Source organism: Rhinatrema bivittatum, chromosome 17 (assembly GCF_901001135.1).
Source record: "Rhinatrema bivittatum chromosome 17, aRhiBiv1.1, whole genome shotgun sequence".
Classification (NCBI taxonomy): Eukaryota; Metazoa; Chordata; class Amphibia; order Gymnophiona; family Rhinatrematidae; genus Rhinatrema; species Rhinatrema bivittatum.
This window is the reverse complement of record NC_042631.1, coordinates 8,107,477-8,127,284: the sequence shown is the minus strand read 5'-3', so window position 1 is coordinate 8,127,284 and position 19,808 is coordinate 8,107,477. Positions and strand designations below refer to the sequence as shown.

General features: G+C 41.5%; 1 protein-coding gene across 4 annotated transcripts in view; it reads left to right on the top strand.

Annotated features, from left to right (window-relative positions):
• CAPRIN1 (cell cycle associated protein 1) overlaps window positions 1–19,808 on the top strand; it is a 69,969-nt gene that overhangs the window by 47,424 nt on the left and 2,737 nt on the right. For 3 of the 4 annotated variants that reach the window (XM_029582456.1, XM_029582458.1, XM_029582455.1), the window contains 6 exons: window positions 1,243–1,353; window positions 11,048–11,197; window positions 13,385–13,535; window positions 14,204–14,398; window positions 15,088–15,188; window positions 18,390–18,453. In XM_029582456.1, coding sequence (XP_029438316.1) covers window positions 1,243–1,353; window positions 11,048–11,197; window positions 13,385–13,535; window positions 14,204–14,398; window positions 15,088–15,188; window positions 18,390–18,453 — 772 coding nt within the window. The remainder of the gene's footprint in view (window positions 1–1,242; window positions 1,354–11,047; window positions 11,198–13,384; window positions 13,536–14,203; window positions 14,399–15,087; window positions 15,189–18,389; window positions 18,454–19,808) is intronic. The other variant, XM_029582457.1, reaches the window with a different exon arrangement.

Sequence of the window (19,808 nt, the reverse complement as noted above, 5' to 3'; positions counted from 1 at the left end):
CTTGTATGGTAAAGCACTCTAATTGAGTTGTTCTAAATGGTGAAAATGTGCCCATGGGTTAGGGCTGTGAACAATCTTGCCTGTTTCCTTATTCCTGAACAGGATGCTGTTCAGATTGGCTGAAACCACAGTTCCTGCATGTACCCCAGATCAGTCCAGACTAGTGGGGTTTGCATCCTTTTCCAACTGATGGAGGCAGAGAATGAAAACGTTTCAGGCACTGTTACGTAAGTGCCACCTGCAGTCCCTCAGTATTTCTCTGTCTCTAGCAGATGGTAGAGGTGCAAACCTGCAGTCTGGAGTTTAAAATTTAGGAAGAAGAGCGAAGATTCCTAACAGGAAGGATCTCTGAGGAGTTAGGTTCCTTTATGGGCCATCCCTCGGGTAGAGCAGGGAGAGTGGGGGGTTGGTGATCCCTGAGATAGCTTGACCCTTGGAAATCGGGGGGGGGGGGGAGGAAGGCAACAGCTGGAGGGTCCAGGTTCCCTCACCACTTTCAGCGTTTTGTGGAATCCAGAGGCAGGGAAGTATATATATTTTTTTTTTTTTTGCTTTCCTTGCTTGTGGTGTTTAGTTTTTGTGCTGAGGTTCCTTTAAAAAAAAAAAAAAAAAAAGCTCTGAAGCGGCTGCTGAGAAAGCTCGGGCCGATACTGTTAGGCCTGTCATGTCCAGAAGGCTCTCTGATTTCAGAAACAACCTCTGCCTCCACTGCTGTCAAGAAGGCCAAGAACATGCCTCGTGCACCCTTGACCTTGTTGGGAGAAAGGTTTATTAAAACCTTATGATCTCTTCCTGTATAGTGTCCTACCTGCTCTTCATGGGCCAATACATGTGAAACATTCTGCAAAAGGTGAAGGCCTATCTTTCTCTTTGAAAGACAAAATATGCGTGTTCACTTCGTTCTTCCACTAGTAGATCTGTTTATATTCTGCCTATTGAGGCATCTGGGAGCAGTGGCCAAAGAACATAGTGGTGATATTCCCTAACTTCAGGATTAGGAAGTGATACTTTAAGTAGTTCTCTCAACAGTGTGGGCCTCTAAAATCCCTGGTCAGGAATCTATTATTTTACAAGATTGTAGTATCTGGTATTATCAAACTCCCCCCTCCTCCAAAGCATAACATTTTTTTTGCATAGTCATAACTTTAATCAGTAAAGCAGACTTCCTTTTGTTGGAAGAATTTAATTTTCTTGTAGATGTATTGCTTACATATTTTCTCCTGCAACCTTTTCCTTACTTAGGTTGCTTTGATTTCTTCCACGAGTGAGGGTTACACAGCATCCCAATCTATGTATCAACCGCCTCATACAAGTGAGCAGCGAACGCAGAAAGAATCAATTGACCAGATTCAGGTACAATTCTAAAGATTGTTTGCAAAGCATTGGTTTAAGGCATATACCTTCTGTTTTAATTTAATGGTAGAGTAAATTAATTCCCATGAATAAAGAACAGAAGGAAAATTGTCCAGTTTTAGATGTGCTTTTCTCCATTTATAATCTGCCCTTTCCAAAAATCCCAGGGCAAAGAACACCAGTAAACAATACAGGAAATAAAACCAAAACTATATTTCTAGTTTATTCTTATTTGTTCTATTAATGTCAGGTTAATTTGTAACTGCTGTCTGCCTATATATTTTATTTGGCACTTTTTAGTCATCGCTTTGATGTTTGTTTGTCGAATTGCGATCTATTAAATATAAAACATTTAAAACATTAAACAGAGCAATCAATTTCAAAAACGTTGATAGCTCAGTCAATAACAGAGAATCCCAAAACACAGCTGCAGAATCACAAACACTCATTCACATCTTTCCAATAAAAAACTGATATTCACAACAATGTGTAGTATCAGCTTTGATCAATGAGAAAGTTGTAAATCTGTTTCTTCAACAACTTCGTAGAACCTTATCACCACCTTCTCGGGTATTATGTCAGATTCAAAGGGTTGACAGATTTTTTTTTTTTTTTTTTTTTTAACAAATCATCCTAAATCCTCAATTTGTTGTCTTCCTTTCTTATATTCACCAAAGAATTCTTCGTTTCAGCCTACAAACAGAAGGCTTCATCAGGGGGAAATTTTAAAGATGTAACTATGCCTAATCTTGAATGCAAAGACGAAATACATGGCGGTATATATCAAAAATTAAAGCAGTCTTCCCGTAAGTACATTTCAATGGACGTGCTTCTATACAACTCCATTGTAATGGATTCCCCGAATCCAGCGGTGAGGCCAAAAACTTAGAAGCCAAAATTCATGGGTCTGGCATCAACGACTCAACGTAAAGTGCTGCAAGATACTGCAAGACAATCTGCTTCAGTCTGCTAAAAATGGGAGAAACAGACTTAAAGCTATTATTGAAGCAAAAGGTGGTTTTACCAAGTTCTAGTCTGAAGGGGTTGAATACTTATGCAAGCTGCAATTTCAGAGTTTAATTTTATTTTACAAAAAATGCAGAGAAATAATGAATTGTGACTTTGAAAATTTACTTTAAGAGCATACTGGTTTGCAATAAACATACTGTCTGGAACAATCTGTGTGTAACTTGTAATCCATACAAATCTGCTGACTCTTTTTTTTTTTTTTTAGGGGATAGAATACTCTTGCAAGTCACTATTCATATGCATTCACTTATATACCAAATCCAGCTTTATGCAAAAGAAAGTACATAAGACATAAACCAATTGCAGGTCCCACCAAAAAGAGCCATAAAAAGATTTCCAGGCCTTTCTGAATCTATATAAATGTGGAAGAGCATGAGCATGCTTGCTTCCTTGTACTTTTCCTTTTTCATATCTCTTGGGACTGGGATTACGTTTCCCTGAGAAAATCGCAAACTGCAGATTAACTTGATTTTTTTCCAGATAACTGCAACCCATACTATGTAAAACTTTGAAAACCAATATCTGTAGTTTGAACTACTCCCTAAGTCTCACTGGAAGCCAGTGCAGGTTCTCAAGAATAGAGGTTATGTGCTATCTCCATTGAGCATCTACAAGACGCCAAGCAGCCATATTTTGTCACTTGAAGCCTCTGATGTCTATCTTTAGGCAACCCTATCAGTACTGTATAGCAATCTAATTTGGATAAAACTATAAGATAAACAGATGGTAAAAATAGGCACCCTACTTCAACTCTTTATTTTTAAGCATTTATATTAATTTCTTGAAGGTACTCTTCTGTATTTCTCCTGTGCCCTTGCAATCAGCCATGTTTAGAAGAAGCATACATTACATCACACTAGGGCCATTATTTTGGGATAAGCAGCTTGGAATATAATGTAGCTACTCTTTGCAATCCTGCCAGGTACTTGTGACCTGGATTGGCCACTGTTGGAAACAGGATACTGGGCTTGATGGACCCTTGGTCTGACCCAGTATGGCAGGTCTTATGTTAAGTAAAAAGGGATGCTGTGATGTGCACACAGTTTTACCAGAAAATGTGTATCTTTCTACATGAACTAGCAGGACTGAATTCAGTCACACAAGTGTATGACGGTGCCAACATGGAAACTGCATGCCCAGAGCTCAGCAAGACCTTAGAAGTTTTTCTAAGCATGCATGGATATTCCTGCACAGTCATCACTGCACAAGTCCCCTCAGTTTTATTTTCTCCTGCCAAAGTAAAAGGACAGTTTTTTGTGCTCTCTCTCTAGTTTGCTGCTCATAATTTTTCAACTTCTGTTTCTGATGTATTTATTTTTCTCTTAATTCAGTGTATGTGGTGTGCTTTTTTTTTTTGTTTCCTAAAAAAAAAGATATAGAGATATATAAATAGAGAGAGAGATTTTCTTTTGTCAAATTGCAGAGACAGTCAAGTCTCAACTACCACTAGATTTGCTTCTGCTGCCTAGGACCACCAGCTCATGAGGTAGCTACCTGCTCTGTGTGTGCTCTGACCCCCTGTAACGCTCTCATACAGGGATCTCAAACTGAAGTTAATTATTTTTTCTATAAGTAGGGAGAGAAAAAGTTTAAAGGGACCCAGTAGCTAAGAGAAAAAGGGTCAGTCAGTGTCCTCAATTGATTCAATGATGAATCAGCTTCATCTGACTGGCACAGGAAAGACAAAAAGATCTCCAGCACAGAGGGGTTCAAATACCTCCACAGGAAACACTGTGCTGACACTCCATTGGTACAAAAACCATCTAGGTGCCATTTATGTACTGCCATGGTGCCAAACATTTTGGTGCTATAAACATCTATTGCCATGATGCTAAAAACTCAGTAACTGGAAGTGGAAATACTAGTGTCAGATCTCTCACAGAAAAAAGTACTCCAGCTATTTTGGTACCAGAATGTAGCACCACCTGCCCATTATCCGTCTATTCAAAAGTTATGGTTGGATTTTGTCCATAACTGTATGAAGAATATGCCATTTACATCCTTTGTTTATAAAACCCTTTTTGGAAAAGATGTCTCAGTTACTGTCCTCCATGCCTCCTTTTCAGGAGTGATGAATTAATTGGGTAAAATCTCGCAATTCTGCCTCAAGGGTGGAGGTCCCCATTCCTATTTTCTGACTCTGAAGAAGACTCTTCATTTGTGTTTTGGCACCTACTCTTTCCATTTGTTTGAGGAGTCAACAGGAATTCCTTCAGACCCTTCATCAGAACCAGCTAGAAGTATATCTCTACCTGAGAACGTAACTTTACCTGCCTTCAAAAGTGGTAGGAGGAACAGCTGAACATCGAAATCATCATCAGTGTATATGAGCACCTAAACAAGTCATTTCAGTACCAGTACATAATTTATTTAATTAAAATTTGTTGACCACACCCTTCAAGGTTCAGGGTGATTTACAATAAAATGAGTTTAATTAGTTTATGGAACATTATAAACAATAGTTATTTTAAAATAACATAAAAAATGAGTAGACCAACAGAGTAATGGGGGACTATAGACCGAATCAGGGGGAAGGTCCTATCCGCGGGCCTAGTCAGACAGGTGAGATCATAAAAGGTCTGTGAAAGCCTGTTTAAATAGGTGATGTGTTAGAACTTTCCTAAAATCTTGCTTGTTTTGCATTCTGATGAAGTTCCATAAAATGGGGCCAGAAATAGAAAAGGCCCGCTCTCTTATGTTGTCTTATTGCTTTGGGGGATGGGATCTGAAGGAGGAATTGGTTTTGGGATTGAAGGGGTGTAGAGGTGAAGAACTAGACAGCCAGGGGCAGTTGTCGTCAATGAGATTGTGAATGATTAGAATTTTGTACTTTATCCTCCAGGAAATTGGTAACCAGTGTAGTTTTAGCAGGACGGGAAATATGAAGTTTGGTGTTAGATGTGTTGCTGTGTTTTGAGAAAGCTGAAGAAGTTTAAGTGAGGTAAGTGGAAGGCTGAGATACAGGGAATTGCAGTAGTCAAGACCAGTAAGAGATTTCAATATTGTTTGAAAGGCTTTTGGTTCAGAGGCTTAACGTGTCTGAGAAGATGTAGTATGTAGAAGGTTGATTTGACTACTGATTTGATATGAGCTCTCATGAAAAGTTTGGAATCAAGAAGAATGCCAAGGTGGCGGGCAGTGAATGAAATCTTGATGGGTATATTGTTAACAGATATGGAGCTAGGAATGTCAAATGAGGGGCTACAGAGTATTTAGATTTCTGTTTTAGAGAGATTAGAGGAGAGTTTATGGAGTAATCATGATTTACCGGATGATAAGCATAAGGTGATAAACTGGGATGTGGAATGCAGATTGCCAGGTAGGGATATAGAATTGGATATAGTCAGCATATGTACAATAAGAGACCCCCTAAAGTGGGAAGTACCTGGCAAATAAGGGTGATGTAGATATTAAATAGAGCAGCAGAAAGGGCTGAGGTATGCCAGTGTAGAGAGGAAACCAAGAAGAGGTAGCAGAGTTTAAATGTACTTACTGAAATCGATTATCTAGGTAGGATGAGAACAATGACAGTCCAGAAAAAACAATATTCTTGAGATGAGAAAGTAGAAGTTCATGGTTGATGGTATCAAATGCAACAGATCAAGAAAGATGGATACATCAGATATCCCAGAGTCAAACCTTGGTGAATTGTATCCATACTTGATAAGAGGGTTTCAGTACTATGGTATTGATATTGATCAAGAAGGGAGTGTTCGTCGAGGTAGTCTGTAAGCTGCTTTAGAACTGCAGATTCAAAATCCTTCAAGACTTGCAGTATAAATTGTAGTAGACTCATTGCTCTACACTTCCGGTCACCAGGAAAATTGACCTTATATACAAGATACAAATCTGTCCAGGAGATAGAATAGTTCAATTACCTTATGAATCTGTAGATGTGGAATCGACATAGAGGAAAGCAAAAAGATCTAAGCCACATTTCAGCATCTTTCAGGCAAAAATGTAAGATTGCTAGATCATACAGGAAAAACAGATCTTTAGTCAGCAATGTTTGCAAAGTAGAATTTCATCAACAATTTCAAATGTCCAATATCTTTATAATATCCTTCAGAGGATAAGATGCCTCATCTGGTCTTCTTAGACACAACAGTTTACACCTCATATAAATGTAGCTAAAGAATGTACCAAGCACCTCATTCTGTTTTGAGATCACTTCAAGATCCTATGCCATAAGTAAGGGAGCCTGAAGTCTTGCCTGGCTGAGATTCTCTGATTTAAGAGAAAACCTACATGACAAATTAGTGGATTCTTTATGTATGGGAGATAACTTGTTTGGTCAAAAGGTGAAAGAGACTGTTGAACTCATAAAGGATGACTGTGAAACACTCCAGACTTTTATCTGCTGCTACATCTGAAGAGCAGTCTGTTCATAGAAAATACCAACAATAGTACTGGAGAACATATTTCCCACATAAGAGATTCCCAGTATCATGGGTTAGAGAGGCCTGTGGAACTGAAGCATTATTAAAATCGCAGATTCTTTGCACTGTAGTTTAAATAGTGGAGTATAAGGTGTATTTGTCTGAGAGAGAGGAACATTTTTGGTTCTTGCCTGTTAATTTTCATTCCTGTAGTACCACAGATCAGTCCGGACTCCCTGGGTATTGCTCCTTTCCAGCAGAATAGTCAAAACTTCTAATAACCCAATGCTAGAATATCCCCCAAATGAGCAGAGAAAAATTTATAACTTTGGAATTTAGAAACCTGTGCCATTCTAGTAAACAGAGGACTCTCCAAATCTCCTTTCTCCCACTGAGCGGTCTCTGGACTGATATGTGGTATTACAGGAATGAAAATTAGCAGGTAAGAACCAATTTTCCTTTCCCTGTACATACCCAGATCAGTCCAGACTCCTGGGATGTACCAAAGCTTCTCTAACCAGGGTGGGACTGCGAGAGTCCCACTCAAAGTACACTTTCACAGAAATTGCAGACATCTGAGGCCTGGATGTCCATTCGGTAGTGTCTGGCAAAGGTATGTAAAGACTTCTAGGTAGCTGCTCTGCAAATCTCTTGTGGCAACACACTAGCTGACATTCTGCCCAGGAGGCTGCTGGGACCAGGTAAAATGAGCCCTTAACTCCTCTGGGGTAGGACGACAGAGACAGATGTATGTGGAACCAATAGCCTCCTTCAACCAAAGCACAATCATGACTTTTGATGCCTTCTGACCCTTTTCGCACCACTCCATAGCACAAAGAGGTGATCTGACAATCTGAAACTTAGTGACCTCTAGATACTGCAACAAAGCCCTTCTGACATCCAGACATCCTAATTCTTTTGCATGAGGCGCATCAACCTTCAGATTTGGAAAAGCCGGAAGCTCCACTGACTTAAATGTGAGAAGCTACAGTCAAAGCCAGATGCTGCTTCACCCATCACACCAGCTTCGCTGCTTCCTGAACAACTACTGGACTCTTGGTTCCACCCTGGCGGTTGATGCAGGCCACTATCGTCTCATTTTCTGACTGGATGGTTGTGCAAAAGAGGTAGAAACGCCTGCACAGCCAACCGCACTGCTCTCGTCTAAGTGGTGGTTGGACCAGGATGCTTTCTCCACTGACCATTGGCCTTGCCCAGACTGGGACTGACATATGGCTCCCCAACCAGAGAGTGAAGTCTGTAGTCACTACCATCCACTGTGGAACCACCAGATACATGCCATGGCACAAATGGTCCAGAAGACTGGACCTGGCTGATTCTGTAAGCAGTAATGGAAGATGAAACTGCTCTGACATTGGATCCCACAGGATAGTAACGCATTCTGTAGAGGTCTCATATTAACAAACGCCCATGGCAACGGCTGCGGGGTAGATGCCATGGAACAGAGGACCTGCAAGTAATCCCAGAGCCTGGGCACTCGGTCCTCTAAATAGGTTCCGAATTTGAGTCTGCAGCTTGACAATCCACTCCTCCATGAGAAATACTTTTCCCATTTGGGTATCGAAGCGCATGCCCCAAGAACTCCAGAACCTGCAACACAGAAATCTGGCTCTTGGACAGATTCACTATCCAGCCCAAGGATCTCAAGCGGTGTAACACTACTGCCATTGCCTGCCTGTAAAGGTCCTCCGACTTTGCCCAAATGAGCCAGTCGTCCAGATATGGATGAACCAGTACACTCTCCTTTCTAAGGGCTGCTGCCACCATAACCTTGGTGAAGGTTCTTGGGCCTGTTGCTAGCCTGATCGGGAGAGCACAAAATTGAAAATGCCTCCTGAGTATCCTAAACCGGAGATATCTCTGGTCTGGGTGAATTCTTATGTATAGGTACGCTTCTGTCAGATTCAAGGAAGCGAGGTCTTAGATGCCTTCCCGCCATGGCCAATGACAGGCAGGGTCATTCGAAAGATTGAGAGTCAGACCGAAATCTGCATACCGAAACCATACTTCTGGTGGCTCTGGAGGCTGTGGTATGCCGATCTTCAGAGGCTACTGGTGGACAGTCCTCCGACTGTCAATCAGGGGGCCAATACTGCATGATGATCCGGGTCTTTGTTTTAAGGTTTGATTCTTGAGCAGGCTCAGTTGCTGAAGCCTGGTTATTTTTCTGTAGTGATTTCCACCTTGCTCCGGGCCAGGAAGTTTTCTACATCTCTAGCTTGTTAGGGTTTGGAGAGTGTTCAAGAGCTGGTAGGAGGGGCAAGGTTCTCACCCTCTAAAAGTTCAATTTTTGCAGGAAGATGGGGTTAAAAGCTTGGCCTTAAATACTCTGATGGTGCAGGTAGCAGCTTTCGCTTTCTATAGGGGGTAAGTCAGTGGTAGACCCTTGTTTTCCTATCCAGATTTGTCCAGGTTCTTGAAAGGAGTCAAGTATTTATGCCCTCCCTTGTGACAAGCGGTTCCTACATTTCTGCCATCATGTGGTCTTTGCTGCTGCTCATCTTAAACAGTTTTTCTGATATCAATCAGTTCGGCACAGTGGGTCTCCGAGGTGCAAGGTCGCTGTTGCTGTGAGCCGTTTCTACGAATGACTCTGGGGGCAGTACAGCTTAAAACTGTACCTTTTTTTTTTTTTTTTCTTTTTGACTAAAGTGGTTTAGGATTTTGGTTTGAATTGGTCTATTTCCCTACCCACGCTGGATAGGGATCGAGATGAGCAGGATTATCGTCTTTGGCATGCCTCTAATGTCGAGCAACATCTGGTGTGGTACTTGAAGATTATTTGCTCTTTCAGGAAGTCTGATCAACTGTTTGTTCTCCATGGTGGAGGTAAACAAGGAAAATGGTTGACATAGGTGACTATAGCCCATTGAGTGAAAGAAGTCATCACTGCCACCTGTGTGGGTGCAGAGGTCAGGGTGCATTCCAGTAGAGCTTAGGTGGTTGTTTCCCATTGAGATTTGCCGGGCAGTGACGTGATCCTTCTTACACACTCTCCAAGCATTACTGCTTGGATGTTAGGGCTCAAGGGGGCGCGGCTTTTGCGCATATAGTGTTGATGGAACCGTGGGCACCCTCCCACCATTTTCAGGAGTAGCTTTGGTACATCCCACTGGTGTGGATTGGCCTACCTGAGTGCAGAGGAAGGAGAAATGACTTCTTACCTGATAATGTCCTTTCCTGTAGCATATGCAGGCTAGTCCACACTTTCACCCTGGGCTGCTTGTGCTTTATTGTATTGCCTCTCCTTGGGGACATTCTTGGAGGCAGAAATTGAAGGCCAATGCAGATCTCCAAGTCACAGAGGGACCTGTTAAGTGTGTGCCTTTCTTACCTGTTATGGTTATTGCATTTTCTTCTGAGTTGTGTTTCTTCACTGGAAGAAGAAGAGAAAAGCAAGTGGTTTGTGGAGGATATGTATAGTGTGGAAGTTTACAAGTTTGAGTGCTGTTCAGTTGTCCATAGTTGGCTTTTCCAGGATTACTGACAGGCTGATGTCTGTGCTGTGCTGAGAGTGACCTCAGCGAGTGAGTTGATCTCCATTTTTGTCTGCTGGTTGGTGAGCATAACCCACGTGTGTGGCCTGGCCTGCCTATCCTAGAGGAAAGGAAATTATCAGGTAAATAGTAATTTCGCCTTCTCTGTTTAAATCCCATTTTAAGGAAAGCATTAGCTATTGCTCCATGATGCAGAAAACAATTTGTAGTTTCCTAATGCTGGAAATGTAACTTCTTGTCTGAGCTGGAGTAAAGTTATTAAGGCCTAAGTTAGTCTGTGGAGCTGAACCCAAAGTTCATCACCCAGGGGTTCCTGTACTCGGAATTTATGTGCATTTTCAGGTTCTGCGCCATTTTTAATTCCTGATGAATTAGCACACAATTAGCTTACTGCATTGGGCAACAACTAATTTTTTACTGTAAGAGTAAAGAAAAGGTGTTCTAAAATGTGGTCATCTTTTTTACTCACGTTTTATTACGTCAGGCCCTGGGAACCTATTTCCTTTGGCAGATGTGATGATGCAGTTTATCACACAGCCAGCACAAACTTGCCTGGTCTTAGCAAGTGGTGATTGTGACTTTTTTAAAAAAGTAATGGTTTCCCGGAATGAATATCCTAAATGATTTGAAACAAAACGTATTCAGTAAATCATGGTTTGCCTAAAAAGGTAATGCTATTCAGTGTTCCCTCTTTGTTTTTGTTTGAATCATGAATATAAGCTGCCTTGAAGTACTGTAGCTGAACCAATACTCTTTTTGTATATTTAGGCTTCAATGTCTTTAAGCACAGACCAGACCCCGACATCCTCTGCACTTCCTGCTGTGTCCCAGTCCCCAGTATTCCAGGCTGGGCCAAGCAAACCTCTACATAGCAGTGGCATCAACGTCAATGCTGCCCCGTTCCAGTCCATGCAAACTGTAAGTACCAAAATGAGCTCAGCGTTTCTGCAGCATCTTGGGAAGTTTGGCTTTGTATTCTGATTCATAGCACAAACTTACATAACTTTTTTTAAGTGCTTAGCAGTTTTCTCCTACTTTGTACTTCCAGCTTCGAGTCAGAGCCAGGGTAGGATCTGATGCCATGAGCCTTGATTTGTACTTGGCTAGGGATTTTCCCCAGCCCAGTGTTGCAGCAGTAGTCCTTGGCTGGTGCTCATGTACCATGGATTCTTCCAGAACCTGGTCACTAGGTATTGCTAGTTTGTAGTGAGCATCCCTAGCGCCATCCAGCATGGGAAGCAGATAATCTGACATGGGACACTTTTTTTTTTAATTCTTGGAACGATTTTGAAAACCATATAACAAGGAAGGAAGACATACAGCATGGAGATTCAGTAGTAATATTGATAAGGTAGCCTTAGTACTCCTGGTGCAATTAAATATTTCAACTGCTTCTGACTCTGCTACTCTGTTACTTGAGCGGTTGCGCTTGACAGGCATTGGAGCAACAATATTGACCTGGCTTCTCTTTCTTTTTTATATCAGAGAAAGCAACAGATTAGGAGAGAGCTGAGGGGGGATATGATAGAGGTCTTTAAGATCATGCGAGGTCTTGAACGAGTAGATGTGACTTGGTTATTTACACTTTCGAATAATAGGACTAGGGGGCATTCCATGAAGTTAGCAAGTAGCACATTTAAGATTAATTGGAGAAAATTCTTTTTCACTCAACGCACAATAAAGCTCTGGAATTTGTTGCCAGAGGATGTGGTTAGTGTAGCTGGGTTCAAAAAAGGTTTGGATAAGTTCTTGGAGGAGAAGTCCATTAATGGCTATTGATTAATTATAATTAGGGAATAGCCACTGCTATTAATTGCATCAGTAGCATGGGATCTTCTTAGTTTTTGGGTACTTGCCAGGTTCTTGTGGCCTGGTTTGGCCTCTGTTGGAAACAGGATGCTGGGCTTGATGGACCCTTGGTCTGACCCAGCATGGAAATTTCTTATGTTCTTAGCTGAGGGAATTTAGGATGTTCTTTTTTAATATTTGTTTATCCCCACTAGGGAAGGTACTAGCAATATTTATAGCATTTATGAAAGCGACATCCAGTTTATCATTCTGTGTAATGCAAAAGGTAGCCTTCCGATTGAGGTTGATAGACTGCTTAAAGGCAGTTAGGGCACGGTTAGCAGAGAATCTGCTGGTATTGAACTTGTAGAGCACGAATGAAGAGGAACTCCCTACTGCTGTGATCCTATCCGAGGATGGGATTACTGCTGCTGTCTCCCATTCTGGCACAGAATACAATTAGGGTATGCTAGCGCGCCACTCTCTGATGCCATCCTCCTCTCAAGTCTTGGGTTCTCCAAAGGAATGGGAAAGAAGGGTACACTGAGGTTGGTCCCGCTTTCTCCCCAGTCAGGAAGTGGGGCGAGGAGAACTTGGAGCATGTGGTGATGCTGCTTCTGTTCCATCTGAGACGTTGGTCTCTTAGACCTTTGGGCCCGAGTCCCCCGCAGGTGCCTGCTCTTCGGAGACCTGGAGAGAGACTTGAGGCTCCTATTAGTACTCTCATTTCTCTTCTGGCTGGGAGGCCGCAGTTAGATTTAGGAGTTATGACATCCTAGGCTGGTCCTGCTACAATAACTTTAGAATTACTTTGGACGACTGTATCTAACTTGGAGTCCTCTCTTTAACTGCAAGGATAGATTCTATTCGAACTTTGCTCAACTTGTCATAGATATCTTTAGAACATACTGAGCAAATTGCTAAAATATTTGATATGTATACGAGTTTGTGGCGATAATACCTTGTTGGTAAAAGATGATTGCTTTATCAGGTATATCATGATTCTCAGAAGGTGGAGCAAAGATTATTTGTGTTAGAAAAATTTTGAAGGCTTTCCTGTCGTCGTCCCCAGGTTTTTAAATTTAATGGATGATCAGCGATTTTTTTTTTAATTGATGTTTAAATTGTGGTTTGTAGTTTGTTTTTTTTTTTTGTTTTGTGTTTTTTAATTTGACGGCACATTTTCATTGTAAGCAATATTAAACATTTTTGGTATTTGGCATTGCAGGTTGTAAGTTTTTAGTTTTCTTTTTTTTTATAAATAAGAAACCAATGAGCTCAGTTACTCTAGCAAATAGATATATTTCTCATCTGTAGGTGTTTAATATGAATGCACCTGTTCCTCCTGTGAATGAGCCAGAAACACTGAAGCAGCAAACTCAGTACCAAACCAGCTACAACCAGCCCTTCTCTAACCAGCCTCTTCAAGTGGAACAGTCAGAATTGCAGCAAGAGCAACTCCAAACAGGTAGCTACATTTGTTTGAGACTGGATTTGCTTACGTGTAAATGAGTACATTTTACTGTGGAGAAGACTCTTGGGGTTTGGATGCAAAAAACGTTAAACCAGCTTCCCTGTGTGGGTTTTTTGTGCATGTGTTTGGTTTTTCTGATCCAGCAGTTTCCTCCCCCTTTGGGCTTCCATTTTAATTGGACCAAGGGCTAGGATCTGATGCACAAACCTTTTTCTGGTGTTAAGCAAGGCTGAATTAACCATGATGTGGGTGACGTTTTCCAGCCGTTCTTAAATATCCATCCGCCTCCTTAGAGAGTCTACTATTCTAGCTAGATCAGCTCTCAAATTGACTGAGGGGCCTCACGAGGCCGTGCCTTCCATCTTTAATGCAGCCACTGCAGTGACAGTCCTCAGCTAGTGGCCATGTACCAGAGTTCCTTCTGGCACCCTATATCCAGCTACAAGGTGTTGCTCTTGTACAATGACTGTCACCTGTCCCCTGGGGGCTGAGAGTACGCTTCTGCAGCATGCCAAGCCAGGAAACTAAAGACTGAACTGGGAATAGTTCCCAGATTCCTCTGCATCATAGTGCACAGCACTGCCTCTGAGCCCCCAACACACTCATTTTTATTTTTTTCAAGAGGGCTCCATATAACTTACTTTATTTATTTGATATTATAGTGGTTGGTACCTACCATGCCTCACCAGACCCGTCTCATCAGGTGGGAGGTAGCCACCAGCAACCTCCACAGCAGAATACTGGATTTCCACGCAACAATCAGCCTTATTATAACAGCAGAGGGGTGTCTCGTGGTGGATCACGTGGGACCCGAGGCTTAATGAATGGTTACAGGGGACCTTCTAATGGCTTCAGAGGTAAGAAACAGGCTGGTTCTGCATTAGGGCTTGCTAAATGTTCAGTGTTAGAAAATGAGCTGATGGTGCCTTCAATTATTTTTAAGCTTGAAATGTTCAGTGTAAATGTAACTAGAATGTGTGCCCAATTTTCTTGTTTTAAATGGAGCTGTATTCAGAAATAGGTTTTTGGTGGATCTGGTACAGACTGGTAGCATTTAGTCTATGTAGAGCGTGTAGAATTACCATTTAAGGAAACAATATTATTCAGTGATACTATATAGGGGTACTTTGTACTCTGGGACCTGCCAAACTGATTTTCAAAGGTAAATCCTGAACGGCATTTGGGCCATCAAACACAGGTAGAAAAGCATTCTGGGCTTTGTCCCCTTGCTAAAGCAGATGCAGAGAGCATGCATGCGGATTTTAGGATGACATTCCTGCATGCATCCTCTCATTCTTCCCCTTACAGCCATGCTGAGGGGTCGGGATTTACCCAGGGGTGTCCCTTTATAAATTGTGAACTCCATGTCTGGCACCTTTTGTGTTTGACCTTAAAACAGTTCTTTTGTGATGAAACCGGATCCTAGTTGTACTGATCTGAAGCTTTCTGCCAGGTATATTTTTTAATATTAGCTTAAGAAACCCATATTCAGTTTGCTGGTAAGTACATCTGCCATGTTTCAGTAACTCTTGGGTTTTTATTTTAGGTGGATATGATTATCGCCCTGCTTTTCCCAACACTCCTAACACTGGTTACTCTCAGTCTCAGTTTAACGCTCCTCGTGACTACTCCAACAATTATCAGAGGGTAAGAAAGCTCCTTACCCGCAGGAACAATAGAAATTGATTTTTATCTCTTAATTTGCCGCCTGTCTCTCTTTTCTGGTGGTTAGATGGTAAATATTTGCCCATTTTGGCTTTACTGCTTTTTGTGATAATGTTCTTAGGTCTCTTGTCATAAAACTTGTATTCTCTGTGTATACACACTGAGAATAATGTGCACCTTAAAAGAGTCAACCGTACCTGTTTTAAAAAGAATTCTACCTCTGGAATATACTTTTCATTTTATGTAACATTCATGCTTTACATGTATAGAGTTGTAATAAGAGCAGAACAGCGCTCTCTTAATGCTGGAAGTGGCAGAATAGAGAAATTAAAAAGCAATCAGAACAAAAGAGGCTTAATGTTCCAGATAATTACGGTGACACTTTTTTTTTTTTTCTTCAAAGACAAGCAGGTTCACCAGTAAAGAATGAGTTGCATGACTATGCTTGAAGTCAAGCAGAAAAGCTTTAGAGAGCTTTTTGGTAAAGATTAAGACTTTATGGCTTATATGTAGGACTTCTCATGCTGCTGTGGCTCTGCAGCTGCTTCCTATCCTTTTCCCTCTCCATTCAGGCAGGCCAGTTCACACCAGGGGATTATGTACTCCTACCAGCAGATGGAGACAGAGTAAAACTGACTTGCTGACACATAGCCCTGTCTCCAGCAGATGGTGGACATGCATCTCCTTTGTGAGGATTGCTAATGTTTTAAAATAAAAAAGAATCTCAGAAGATGAGAAGCTTGAGCTCTTGAGGTGACACCAGATTAGGCCCTCTCTACTGAGTGGTTTGTCTTGACGCCAGGCCAGGCATAGACTTAAAGAGTGCTCACACTAAATTTTTTTTCTGGTGTCTGCCAAGAATTGTTTTTCTTTTAGTTTCCTGCTCAAAGGTTTTCAGCTTAGAATTTTTTTTTTTTTAATTTTCTTCAGTGTTTGTCAAATTGAGCCTCCCTACCCCAGTTTTTTCAGCGGGAAGAGAGGGTGTTGGGCAAGCCTCCAGCCAGTTTTCTCACAGGCATTTTTTCTTTTGATTTCGTCTGGCTTTTTTTTAATTCTTTAATATCAGAGAAGTAAGCCAGCGGTTTCAAATTCTGTCCCAAGTGCATATGAAACATACCTATTGCCGTCACACAATGTGCTACATCTGTCTTAGGAAGGACCAAGATGTTGACTGTTATGAAATCTGATCCAGGATATTACTTAGAGGTTTGGTCCTGAAAGGACAAGCTCTGTCTTCCATGCCAATGAACTTGTTCAGCTTCAAGAGCTGGCCTCAGAGGCTCGATGCTTGGCCTGGGAAGTCACTGGTGTCTCAACATATGGTCACAGTTGCACTGGTAACCAGGCTGCATTAAAGAGGAGATTCTGCATGTGGCAAAGTAAGTCTGTACCTAGCAGTTAGCTTGACTTCCTGCATCGCACTGTTCTATACTGGCTCAAACCCTTCTCGTTGTTCTTTGAAAGGGCCATCTGGAATTATACAGTCTCATATGAAGCCTAACCTGGTTTGGTTTGACATGGATTTGAAGAGGAGAATCATGGCCCTTAAACCCAATGTGTCTCAAGCAACCCACCAGTAGATGTTTCCTTCAATGCTGAGTGCGCCAGCATCAACATTGTTTGGCTTCCCAAGCGGACCAAAGTTTGAGATAATGATGCTGTTGGCTTGACGCTACATTGCTCCTCACTATTTAATGGAATCTTGTCTGCTCCAATCATTAAACTGCTTATAATAGTTCTGGAGGAGATTACTTTCCAGATGCTTCTGCAAAAAAGGGAAGGGTTTTCCACCTGAGGAATTTCCTTCCCAAGTTTTGTTCAAAGGATGGCCAAAGCTGTTGCAAGAAAGCCCAGAGCACCTTGACTTGGTCTCCTGTAATACCTCAGTAGCCCAAAAGAATTAATGGCGCTGCCTGTGCACACTCTTGAGTGTGTATAAGAGCATATGGGGAAGCAGACATGCAGCCAGCTACAGGATTCAACAAACTATTGTGGTTGCCAAATCTGTTCTCAAAGTGGTCAAGGGTACCTCGACCTGTGCCTTAGTGCCCCCCTGAGTCATGACCCTAAGATGTTGGACCTTATTGGAAGATGCAATTTATCAGAATGCTCTGCCACAATCCTTCATAGTTTGTTTATACTAAATGATTGAATATTGCATACTATTTTGAAAAATATCAAATTTTACAGTCTTATTCGTCAAGGGGCAAAACAAATTCCACACCCTTATGGAGAAAGGCGAATAATTTGAAAAACATGTAGTTTGGATGACCTATGATTGTTTTGAGATAGCATTAGGCCCCTCTGCAATGGTCAGACACTCCGATTCTCAGGCCTTCATGAAGACATGTAGGAAAGACTGCTAATGTCATGCAATTGGGACAATCTCTTCTAGGAGAAGGTCAAGAAAGTGGCTTATGTCATAAAGAACCATCATTCCATGCTTCAGATCCTCTGCTGCCACATCTGAGCTGAATTTGGCACCTCAAAGACAGTACAGGGTTTCCTGAAGAAGCAGTCTTATCCTCAAGAGACACTATGCAATGAGAGCAGGACTCACTACTGAAATCAGGGGAGCTCAGAAGTGACTGCATTTAGAGGAAATAGCCACGTACCAACCCCTGCTCTGGAAGGCTTAGCTTTTTTGCAAACTGTTGGATAGTTGTAACCTTGTACTACTGGGCCTATCAATCTGCTGCCCAAAATGGGATCAACTCTTGTCAGAAATTTCCCTCTGGCTGGCCAAACATGTCAAACCTATTCCACTGCAGGTGAGAGGATGTCTTTCTCTAGGAAAATCCATCCTAGACTTGAGGGCCTCAAATTTTTTCTCCTTTTCAGGACTATGCACTGACTATGTTCACTGGATCTCAAGGAGGCCTACAAACATACAAAGACGGAAAACACTACACTTCCATTTGGGTCTGATTTAAACAGTAAAGTTACGAACACAGCTCCAGTTAATGAATGAATTGAACATAGAGGCTGCATGATGGCAGACTGGCATCTCCCATCTGTGCAATTCTTGGCTCTCCTTCTTTAATGTTAGAATTCATTCACTTTCCCATAAGTACAGCATGAAAGGCCCCAGATTGGCCTTCATTTAAAAAAAACAAAAATTGGGGGGGGTGCAGAATCTGGGTCATTCTTTTAACTTGTACTTTCTTTCCTCACATTTTTCAGGATGGATATCAGCAGAATTTCAAACGTGGGGCTGGACAGGCTGGACCTCGGGGAGCTCCTCGAGGTAATTCTCAAGTGATGCGTTCCTAGTTCTGCTCACCAGGCGTTTGATCCGTTCTAGAGGGTTGAGGATTATAAAGAACACTTAATACATACAACTATCAAATAGACCACAAGCCAAGAACCTATTTAACTTGCCCAGAACTTTGTTAAAATTGTTAAAATTAGTTGATGCTATTGAATTATTCTTGCTTTAAAAAATCATTTTAACCTTAGTAGCTCAGTAAAAAGAAAAACAAAAAAAATGTATGTTTGCATCAGGATTATTCAACTGCCTTTTTTTACTAAAACAAAAATCAGTCCTGAACACTTGAAATTCTTAACTTATTTTTTGTAAAAGTTTTACTACCATCTCAATGCTGCCGCTGCTGCTGACCCACGTGGGAGTGTTCGATTTTTATGCAGAGATAAGATTTCATAGGAGTTTGACCAAGCTGTATCTTTTCTTTTCTGCCTTTTATAGCTCCCATAATTTCTGAATTTGTATATTGATGTTGCTTCTTGAGTTTCAATAAAACTGTGTTGCGTTACCTGCAGCTTGTGGCGGAGTTTTGTTTTGAATTCTTATGTTTGGATGCTACCTCTGTGTCTCTCTCTCTCTCTCTCTCTCTCTCGCTCATCTGATGACAGGTGATTTACATAAAGATCTTCATAAATTGGTAGTACAGCATCTGTACTTTTCTTCTATTTTTGCATAAAGATGTGTAAAGAATGGCTTTCTAATCATTAGCTAATGTATGTAACTCCCCAGGAAATTTGGTTTGAATAAAGAACCAAAAGAAATGGTTTCTTTGTGTGCGCAGTTTGTTCTTGGTCACGTGCACGTCAGACATTCAGTTTTCAAAGCTGCAGTGTTGGACTTCCCGGGTTTCTGCCCTGCTTGGAGCCACGCTCGGGTGCTCTTCTCTTGCCCTTCTGTAAATAGCGTGCTGCTCTAAGCCTGCTGTGCTCGTCAGTTTAATTTTAAGCTGGATGATTTGGAGCAGTGCCTCAATTAGTTCCCCTCCCAAAACTGCAGTCAGTTTTTGTCCTAGCTGGCCTTCAGACATGAAACCGCTGGGTCACTGCACTGCTTTATTCTTCACTTTTAAATTGATAAAGCCTTAGGCTCATGTAGCTTCTTTCCACAGGCTTTGGATAATTATATGTGCTTCCACTTCATTTCTTCTGTGTATGTTACCAGAGTACTAACTGCTGCTTCAGTGAACTATTTTGTGTGTGTGTGTGTGTGTGTGTATACAGGTAAAAAGCAGAAGGGATATGTTTTAAAGTATGTATTATAAGATTAGGACATGCACGTGCTAAACTAAATATCCATGGAAGAAATGCACATTCTATCTAACAAGAGTAATGACTCAA